The sequence below is a fragment of the Hippopotamus amphibius genome, chromosome 11 (assembly GCF_030028045.1).
Source record: "Hippopotamus amphibius kiboko isolate mHipAmp2 chromosome 11, mHipAmp2.hap2, whole genome shotgun sequence".
NCBI lineage: Eukaryota > Metazoa > Chordata > Mammalia > Artiodactyla > Hippopotamidae > Hippopotamus > Hippopotamus amphibius.
Window position 1 is genome coordinate 97,792,017 of NC_080196.1, and position 11,061 is coordinate 97,803,077.

The 11,061-nt window shown below is 44.5% G+C and overlaps 1 protein-coding gene across 1 annotated transcript in view; it reads left to right on the forward strand.

Moving 5' to 3' along the window:
* Positions 1-10,509, forward strand: part of ONECUT2 (one cut homeobox 2) — a 43,470-nt gene extending 32,961 nt beyond the window's left edge. Inside the window, exon 2 of the mRNA XM_057699446.1 lies at positions 9,461-10,509. Coding sequence (XP_057555429.1) covers positions 9,461-9,747 — 287 coding nt within the window. The 3' untranslated portion in view covers positions 9,748-10,509. The remainder of the gene's footprint in view (positions 1-9,460) is intronic.
* The last annotated feature ends 552 nt before the right edge of the window (positions 10,510-11,061 follow it).

The following is an 11,061-nucleotide window of genomic DNA, read 5'->3' on the forward strand; positions in this document are numbered from 1 at the left end:
TCATGTCCATAAGACATTTTCCTTTCCTGTCAATTGCGGCAGTGGTGCAGGAGCCCAAGGGACCCTTATGGTAATTCTGTAGCAGATCATGAGATGGGTCCAGATTCTCCAAAAACAGATGGGAGCATTGCAGCCCAATACAGCAAAAGTTGTTCAACAGGGACCTGAATTCTTGGGGCAAAATCCCAGTAGCGTGAGGAGTGTCAGCTCCAGAGCAGCGAGGACCAAGGAGTCGGGTGCCTCTTACTTCCCGGGCTCCTCAGGACGAAGGGAGTCTGGGAAGGGTTTTCCAGACCGACGTCTCAGCCCCGATGCCCATCGTGTCACCCTAAACAAGTCACTGAACCTTCACCAACCGCAAAATGGGAATCCATACCTTTGCCCCACGTTCCTCTCAAAGAAGTTGTGGAAAGAAAGTGCTGGCAGTCCAGTGGTTAAGACTCCACGCTTGCACTGCAGGGGATGTGGGTTTGATCCCTGGTCAGGGAACTAAGATCCCCCATGCCATGCAGTGTGGCCAAAAAAAAAAAAAGAAGAAGAAACATGAAGAGAGAGAGAGTGCTGATGGGGGTCCAGACCTTGTCTGCCTCTCAGGCTCTCCTCGCTGGCCTCCAGCTGCCCGTGTGAAACCGACACCCCAGACCCGACAGGCGCCCTCACGTTCTGTGACTCAGGGTGAGGATCGACTTACGGAAGGAAGGAGACACGCAGGGGCCTTGAAGAGCTGAAGCCACTGCAGCTGTGGGACCAGGCGTCACGGCGACGTACGGTTCCAGGAGGACCCCTGACCTGGATCTGCCTCACAGGACCAGCCCCCTTACCTTGCAGACACCCACAGCTGAGGTCACTCCACCCGTGTCTAGGCACGGGACCCCCCAGAGGAGACCAAGCGGAAACCGGGCAGGCAGCCGGCAGGTGGCAGCCCTTTCCCTCTCCACGGCAAGGGGCCCTGACTGCCCACAACTCTTCACCCCCCACCATGCAAATACCAAAGACCTTTGTCCCAGGAAGGAACATGAGTGGTGGATGAAAATGAGCCTTTTCAGTCAGAGAAACTCCACAGTCACTGCCCTTTGTGGCTGCTCCAAGACCCTCCACAGCCGTGCATGAAAGGAAAGCACAGGGTGACGTATTGCTATTTGTGGCCTCCTTAATATTTTTCTCAGAGTCTCTGGTACTGTCCCTCAGCCTGTCTCACCTCCCTTTGAATGGCCTCCTTATGGGAATGACTTCTGGCTTTACAACTCTGCCACGTGCCTGATGGGGTGACTTTGAGCTACCCGTGTGCGGGTGCTGGATGGCGCTGTGGCCAGTTCTGGATGCCTGAGGACAGCTGGGCTCCTGAGGATACCCACAAGCCGTCTGACCGTGTGGGGGGAACAGAGACAAAGGGCCAGTGGTGGAGAGAAGCTCTTCTCTCTCTCCTGGTTTGGGAAGATCAGCTCCAGGGAAGTGGCACATGCTTGGAGATACACGTTCTTTGTCCTGTTTCTGACCCTCTGGGCAAAGGTAAATTGGCATCTCAAGATCTCAGGGAGGGCTTGTGCCTTGAACCAGAACCGCCCTTCTTATTATTTCACCCTGGGAACCCAGTGGTTTGAAAAATTTGTCTACCCAGGACCCTACTTGTCTTAAGTGGTAGCTGTCACCGTGGTTACTCATCACAGATGCCTCTATCTGTATATACCTGCCAGTCCCAGGTCCTGGTCCATGGGAGACAGGCAGCACTCTCCATCCAAGCGGATATTGTTCCTGCCCCCAAAGGAGGGAAAAGGCACTGTAGCCCCAGTGGGTAGCCTCATTGTAGGCAAACAAATGATTTCTCCTTGTCTTTGAAACAGAAATGGGCTCTCAAACCTCCATGACCCACCTAGGGACCACTTCCCAATGGAGGAAGGAAGATGGAGAGTAGCTGAGGGATTTCTCTCTCCTCCCATCAGGCAACACACACATCATCCCATGGCATGCCCTCCCTGCTTCCCTCCTAGAAGAGGGAGGAGAAGAAGCAGATCCCAGTGCCTGCAGGAGCCTGGGCTAACCTCTCACCCTCCAGGAGCAGCGTTTACCTTGAGAGGCAGGAACTCAGTCCATCCACACCACAGACGAACACCATCTGTTGGGTTTCTAACACACATTCCTGGGCCATAGGGAGCTACTTGGCATTTCCCTAACTGTTTTGAAATGAGTATTTGACTGTAGCGTGTAATATTCTAACACCGAAACCATTTACACCCTGACTGTGCCTCTGGGCAGAGGAGGCTTCTTACCTTGTCTGAGCAATTCTGAGTTGCCGCTTCCGGAAATCACTCAACCTATGTACTTTTTCTTAGACTTTCGAAGCAGGTGTTTCCTCTCGTATTTTCCTTCAGCTGCTGACCAGCTGCTTTCGTAAGAATCATGGGCTGGCAACTGCCAGCTGTCAGGGCTTTGGGCAGGTTACGTACCTGCTGCCTCATTATTTTAGGCTCTTGGACTTGCTGTACGTTGGCAGACCACAGGCTGCAGCTTTGCATTTGTTGGTGTAGAGTCTGCTGGCTTTGGAAAGCTGTTGGGAAGGCATACAGATCTGTTGAGCTGTTCTTTCTCTGCAGGTTGCTGAATGTGAAACTTTTAACATTGGTCTCTTAAATCATATACGGATGTATCGTCAAATATAACCTGACAGGCCCACATGAACATGCATCAGCACTGCCTAAACACCCTATTAAAAGCACAGGTACACCCCACACCAGTCACCATGACCATCCTTAAAAGTCTACAAATGATAAATACTGGAAAGGGTGTGGAGAAAAGAGAACTCTACTACACTGTTGGTGGCAATGTAAATTGGTTCAGCCACTATGGAGAACAGTATGGCGGTTCCTTAAAAAACTTAAAAGAGAGCTACATGACCCTGCAATTCCACTCCTGGGCATATATCCCAAGAAAACTCTAACTGGAAAAGATATATGCACCCCAGTGTTCATAGCAGCACTATTGTTTTTCATCTTATTACCTTTATTTATTTTTTATTGGAGTATAATTGCTTTACAATGTTGCGCAGTTTCCACTGTACAGTAAAGTGAATAGGCTATGTTTACACATATATCCCCTTATCCCCGCCCTCTTGAGCCTCCCTCCCCACCTCCCTATCCCACTCCTCTAGGTCGTCACCAAGTATCGAGTTGACCTCCCCGTGCTATGCAGCAGCTTCCCACTAGCCATCTGTTTTACATTTGGTAGTGGGTATAAGTCAATGCTACTCTCTCACTTTGTCCCAGCTTCCCCTTCCCCCCACCCCTGTGTCCTCAAGACCATTCTCTACATCTGCATCTTTATTCTTGTCCCGCTGCTAGGTGTATCAGTACCGTCTGTTTTTGTTTTTGTTTTTGTTTTAGATTCCATATATATGCATTAGCATAAAGTGCTTGTTTTTCTCTTTCTGGCTTACTTCACTCTGTATGACATCTCACTACAAATAACTCAATTTCTTTCCTTTTTATGGGCTGAGTAATATTCCATTGTATATATGTGCCACATCTTCTTTATCCATGCATCTGTTGATGGGCATTTAGTTTGCTTCTGTGTCTGGGCTGTTGTAAATAGTGCTGCAATGAACATTGGAGTGCATGTGTCTTTTTGAATTATGGTATTCTCTGGGTATGTGCCCAGTAGTGGGATTGCTAGGTCATATGGTAACTCTATTTTTAGTTTTTTAAGGAACCTCCATACTGTTCTCCATAGTGGCTGTATCAATTGACATTCCCACCAACAGTGAAGGAGGGTTCCCTTTCCTCCACACCCTCTCCAGCATTAATTATTTCTAGATTTTTTGACCATGGCCATTCTGACTGGTGTGAGGTGATACCTCATCGTGGCTTTGATTTGCATTTCTCCAATGATTAGTGATGTTGAGCATCTTTTCATGTGTTTGTCAGCCACCTGCACGTCTTCTTTGGAGAAACGTCTATTTAGGTCTTCTGCCCATTTTTGGATTGAGTTGTTTGTTCTTTTGATATTGAGCTGCATGAGCTCGTAGCACCACTATTTACCATAGCCAAGATGTGGAAGCAACATAAATGTCCGTTGACAGATTAATGGATAAAGAAGATATGGTATATACACACACACACACACACATACACACAATGGAATACTACTCAGCCATAAAAACAATGAAATAATGCTGTTTGCAGCAGCATGAGCTACATGCAGCAACCTAGAGATTATCATATTAAATGAAGTAAGTCAGACAAAGACAAATATATATCACATGTGGAATCTAAAAAATGATACAGATGAACTTATTTAGAAACAAAAATAGACTCACAGACATAGAAAACAAACTTATGGTTACCAAAGGGGATAGCTGGGGATGGGGAGGGAGAGATAAATTAGGAGTTTGGGATTAACATATACACACTACTACATATAAAATAAGGATCAAGGACTATACAGCACAGGGAACTATATTCAATATCTTGTAATAACCTATAATGGAAAAGAATCTGAAAAAGAAAATATATATATATATATATATATGTATAACTGAATCACTTTGCTATATACCTAAAACTAGCACAACATTGTAAATTAACTATACTTCAATTTTTAATATTTTTTAAAGGCACAAATAAAGCATTATCTGAAGAATAATCACTATTGGTATGAAAACTGAGGGCTATACGCTAATCCAAAGAGCATGAATTGACAGAGGATCTCAGCCAAAGTTGGTAGAAGATATTTGCCCAGATCTTGTTATCAGGAGATCTCCCCACACCACTATTTATTCAGAATCTTCCAGATGAAGGCTTCGCACCCATGTCCCAGGAGGTTGGGGCAGAAACAATAGTCCGGGGACCTGAAGTGGCCGTGTGGTCCAGCACACTGGCTTTCACGTCTCAGAAACACCTGCAGAGGTTTGTAAAAGCACAGATTCCAGAACCCCACCCCACAAGGTGAAAGTCAGAATCTCTGGGGGTAGAGCCCCTGAGGCTCCAATCAGACAAAGTCCCTCTACGGTGCCAGTGGTAGGGGGACCGTTTCTGTAGGAGAGAAAGATGGAGAGACCCAAGGGCTGGATTCTTGCTTGGGGTCTGCAGCCAACTTGGAATGTAACCTCAGGCCTATCGCTTACCCCCTCAGGTCTCCATTCATTTCATTTTTTAAAAATATTTATTTATTTGTTTGTTTATTTATTTATTGTCTGTGTTGGGTCTTCGTTGCTGCACATGGGCTTTCTCTGGTTGTGGCAAGTGGGGGCTACTCTTCGTTGTGGTGCACAGGCTTCTCGTTGTAGTGGCTTCTCTTGTTGCAGAGCATGGTCTTTAGGCACGCGGGCTTCAGTAGTTGTGACGTGAGCTCAATAGTTGTAGCTCACAGGCTCTAGAGCACAGGCTCAATAGTTGTGGTGCACGGGCTTAGTTGCTTCCTGGCATGTGAGATCTTCCTGGACCAGGGCTCGAACCCGTGTCCCTTGCATTGGCAGGTGGAGTCTTTTATTTTTTTTTGGATATTTTATTTTATTTTATATTTTATTTTATTTTGACATACAATAAACTGCATATAATTTTTTCTTTAAGAATTTTTATTGAGATACAATTGACATACAATAAACTGCATATAGTTAAAGTGTACAATTTGATATTTGTTTCCTTATTAGTAATGTATATATGGCAATCCCAATCTCCCAATTCATCCCACCCCAACCCCCACCCCACGCTCTCCCCACTTGGTGTCCATATGTTTGTTCTCTACATTTGTGTCTCTATTTATGCCTTGCAAACCGGTTGATTTGTACTATTTTTCTATAGTTCACATATATGTGTTAACATACGATATTTGTTTTTCTCTTCCTAACTCACTTCACTCTGTATGACAGTCCATCCATGTCTCTACAAATGTCCCAATTTTGTTCCTTTTTACAGCTGAGTAATATTCCATTGTATATATGTACCATATCTTCTTTATCCATTCCCCTGTTGATGGACATTTCAGTTGCTTTCATGTCCTGGCTATTGTAAATAGTGCTGCAATGAAATTGGAGTGCATGTGTCTTTTTGAATTATGGTGTCCTCTGAGTATATGCCCAGTAGTGGGATTGCTGGGTCATATGGTAATTCTATTTTTAGTTTCTCAAGGAACCTCCATACTGTTCTCCACAGGGGCTGTATCGATTTACATTCCCACCAACAGAGCAAGAGCGTTCCCTTCTCTCTGCACCCTCTCCAGCATTTACTGTTTGTAGATTTTCTGATGATGCCCATCCTAACCAGTGTGAGGTGATACCTCATTGTCATTTTGATTTGCATTTCTCTAATAATTAGTAAAGTTGAGCAGCTTTTCATGTGCTTCTTGGCCATCCACATGTCTTCTTTGGAGAAATGCCTATTTAGGTTTTCTGCCCATTTTTTGATTGGGTTGTTTGTTTTTTTGATATTGAGCTGGATGAACTGTTTATATATTTTGGAGATTAATCCTTTGTCTGTTGATTCATTTGCAAATATTTTCTCCCATTCTGAGGGTTGTCTTTTCTTCTTGCTTATAGTTTCCTTTGCTGTGCAGAAGCTTTGAAGTTTCATTAGGTCATACTTATTTATTTTTGTTTTTATTTTCATTACTCTAGGAGGTGGATCAAAAACGATCTTGCTGTGATTTATATTGAAGAGTGTTCTTCCTATGTTTTCCTCTAGGAGTTTTATAGTGTCTGGCCTTACATTTAGGTCTTTAATCCATTTGCAGTTTATTTTTGTGTGTGGTGTTAGGGAGTGTTGTAATATCATTCTTTTACATGTAGCTGTCCAGTTTTCCCAGCACCACTTATTGAAGAGGCTGCCTTTTCTCCATTGTATATCCTTGCCTTCTTTGTCATAGATTAGTTGACCATAGTTTATCTCTGGGCTTTCTATCCTGTTCCATTGATTTATATTTCTGTTTTTGTGCCAGCACCATATTGTCTTGATTACTGTAGCTTTGTAGTATAGTCTGAAGTCAGGGTGGCAGGTGGATTCTTAACCACTGTGCCACCAGGGAAGCCCCATTTATTTCATTTTAAAATGAGAATAATTCTGCTGCTTATCTACCTCAGGATTACTGAGGTCATCCAGCCAGAGGTAAGGTGGAAACGGAGCAGTCATACAGTTTGCCTCACATATGCGTCTACAGAGGTGTGCACCTTATTTCCATATGCAGATGAGGAAGATGGGCACTGAGAGTTTAAGTCATTTGCCGAGGTCCCAAGTCTTGTAGGTGAAGGAGCCCAGATTAGAATCCAGGCATCTGGTTCCAGCACATTCCATTCCATCAGGGTGCTCCTCTGAGATTTTAGAAATCAGGTAGATGCTTGCTACTCGGACCAAGGCACATGGACCAACAGCTTCAGCATCACCTGGGAGCTCATTAGAAATGCAGGTTCTTGGGCCCCCACCCAGGTTGACTGCCTCCGAATCTGCATTGGAACGAGCTTTCCAGATGATCGCTGCACACTTGAACTTTAGAAGCACTGTCATAGAGGATTGCACTAGAGAGAGGAAGTCTACAAATGAGGTTATGGTACGTATCCGAAAATCCAACAGAGGTGTAAGATCCTCCCAGGGATAATCAAAGAAGAAATCTTTCCCAGGAAATTCCTGTGGGAGAAGGGTAACTGTACACCATTTCAGCCCTTTCTGAGTTCCTGTTGCAGGAGAAGCACCCCTTATCTGAGAAAGTCCAAACCTCCCAAAAGAATGGGTTTTCGGATGGAAACAAATTGTTTTTATAGGTGTGTATGTGTGTGTTGTGTTTAATTTTCAAAAGTAGTATGATTACTTTTAGAAGTGAGAGGAGGAAAAATCAGGAAGAGAGGGTTTAGCAAAGCTGACATAGCCCAACAGTTTTCCTTATTGAGAGCTCTCCTGCTACTGCCCTTTTAATCATGGCTTTTCACTTATTTTAGGAGTGACCCTTTATGGCAGATGGCATCCACCAGGGAGGATGGCCAGTTGAGTAGGGGGAAGTTCAGCTTCCAGAATATCTTTCCTAGAGTGCTGGTCTTCAGGTTAAATCCTAAGACCCATCAGTTTGAAGGATGTTCCCCTGATACTCAAACTTCAGTGGCCCTACTGTACTAGTGCTCCCTGCAGAATGCAAAGGGTAGAAAATGGCCTGACCCAAAGTTCAGAAGCAAAACTCAGTGATCAGGGCTTTGAAAAGTATGAAAAGGCTTCCAGAGAGCACTCCAGACTGCTAGCCTTGGGGGAATGTCAGTTGAGTACAAAGAAATTCTCAAACTGTGGCCAGAATGTCCAGTAGGATTTGATTCAGGGAAAGATGCTCAAAACCTGGCCTCTGCTTCCTCCTTGCCTTTCCTGAATTGGCTCTGTTGAGGCTGCACAAAACCCCTGGATTAGCAGGGGTTTCTGTCTGGTGATTTTAACACGTATTCCCGTGTTAAAATTTGTGATTTGTATGCACTCTATTATTTAACCCTTACAAGTTACTCATCTGAGACCCAATCTGCCTGTGAAGTGTGCACATTTCTGAAAGAGTCAAGACACCCCTTGTCATCAGCATCGCAAGCATTCATTTATGTCTGAGGCTTCAAAAAGAGCCAGTCGGAAATATCACACAGAGCTGCTTCTTGCCTTCTTGGAATTTGTAGGGTAAGGCAGATGTAGTGACACATAAAGTAATGTCCTGGCTGCATATGTCGCCCCAGATGTGGATACCCACCTACTAAATCAGAGACTCTGCATCTACTAATTAACTTATCTAGGACCCTAAGATAATCCACTGTACATTTGGGTTCTTCTGCCAACCTCAGCCCTGGTCTTCTTGTACTGGCTTCACCTCAGACCAGCCAAATGAAAACTGGTTAACCCATCTTTTCATAGCCTTTCCCTCCCTGTTTGATTTTATTTTGTATTTTTCAAAAGTCCAGAAGAAGGGGATTTTGGGTTGGGATGATACCATCACTGTCACTTCTAATTTCATTCTGTTAACAGTTTTTTGAATCACGAAGGTGGAAGCTTTAATTTTGAGAAATTACACACTTTTAAATTTTGGCTCCATAGAGAAAGTCATTGTGGCTCAGCTGTAAACAATTCTAGAGGGTGACTTTAAAAGAGGAACTGTGTAGCCGGGCTTCCCCCGGGGAAGTCATCGTTCCCTTCAGAGCACCTGATTTCACAGATAAAGAATTTTAAGGGAGTGGGGGTTGGGGGTAGGGGATGAAAGAGAAAGCAACGGCATTTGGTTCAAAACCAGATGTGTCAAAGAGCCCTGCTCTTTTCTCCTTTCTCCCTTCCCCTGCTAACTGATGCTTTCCATCACCCAGAGATGAACTGGGAAGGCTGGTTATTGACAGCTGGGCAATTTGCACAATAAAGTTTAACGGTTTACATCCCCTCGACGACTTTGTCAATGTTCTGAATGGCTCCCCTTCTCGGGTGCCAGTTCTTACACTCGCACTGACTCTCTCCTTCTTCTCTTCCCCTTCAAGCGTGCAAACGCAAAGAGCAAGAACCAAACAAAGACAGGAACAATTCCCAGAAGAAATCCCGCCTAGTGTTCACTGACCTCCAGCGCCGAACGCTCTTCGCCATCTTCAAGGAGAACAAACGCCCGTCCAAAGAGATGCAGATCACCATTTCCCAGCAGCTGGGCCTGGAGCTCACGACCGTCAGCAACTTCTTCATGAACGCCCGGCGCCGCAGCCTGGAGAAGTGGCAGGATGACCTGAGCACTGGGGGCTCCTCGTCCACCTCCAGCACCTGTACCAAAGCGTGATGGAAGGACTCTCAGTTGGGCACAAGTCGCCTCCAGATGAGGACAACAGATACCAAAAGAAAACGCAAAGGAGAAAGACACCGGATTCTTAGCTGGGGCCCTTCACTGGTGATTTGAAAGCACAATTCTCTTGAAAAGAAACTTCTATTCTAGCTGTAATCATAGGCCAGGTGTTCTTTTTGTTCGTTTGTTTTTAATGGCTATGGAGTCCAAGTGCAAGCTGAAAACTAATCTCTTTGAACCGGCCATCGTCCTCTGAGTGAGCGTGCTAAGCAGCCCAGATACCCAAATGGGGCCTTCCTGGAGCAAGCAACTTCAGTGTAGTGTCAGCTGAGCTCAGGATTGCTTAGAAAGTCAACAGTCCCACTTTGGGTCCTGTCAACCTCTTGCAGTCGGAGTTCCCATGAGTAATACTGGGACTTTGGCCTGTGTAAGAACTCTGAGTTTGGGTTCCCAAGATGCTACAATAAGAGAAGAATCTAGCAACAAGAATGACCTCATTTGCTTTCCAAGTGCTTAGCCTCATCATACCATAGTTCATCAACGTTCACAGCCATAACATAAAAAAAAAAAAAAATCAGAATGACAATTACTGAGCACAAGTTTTTAAATATGGAAGTTAAAAAAAAAAAATCCAAGGACCTGTTTTTCCAACTCAGGCATCTTTTTCACTGAACGGTTTAGAAAGCTTTCAGTTGATCCAGTTTACAGTTTTCTTTTCCTTACCTCCTGGAAGTCTCACGTGGTCTTGGGTCCATCCAAAAATAAATAAATAAAACAAATCAGTTCACTCGAGCTCAGATTATCAAGCACAACGAAGATAAACAGAGAAGTAAGGAAGGTTCTGGATTCACCACATCTGGATTTTCAAGACACCAATTAGGAAGTCATGAGGGAATCGTTGGGACTATGGCTTCAAGCACATTTTGCAGTTTGCTACAAATTCTGTTTGTACATAATGCAGACGCACACTCAGGAGGCCAATTTAACTGATACGGTACATGGAGCAAATGCAGCATTTTAAAAGATCTAGATTTTTTTAGGTCATAAACGTACCCTTCTTGGTCATCCGTCACCTGGTTCCTCCTACCGTGCATTATGACCACCACAGAGTACATTCTCACTCTTTCAGATTTGGGTTGTTCCTTTGTCCATCCCATTGGTAGGGACGTTTTCCTGGGAAGGAAATAATAAATAATTCAAACCACTCATAACCGTCATCTAGTCCCGAATCTCTTCCCATTGTTGAATCATCCTAGCAAAACAGCTGAATTAATCTGGAGAAAACACAGCACACCAAAGAAGCAGAATACT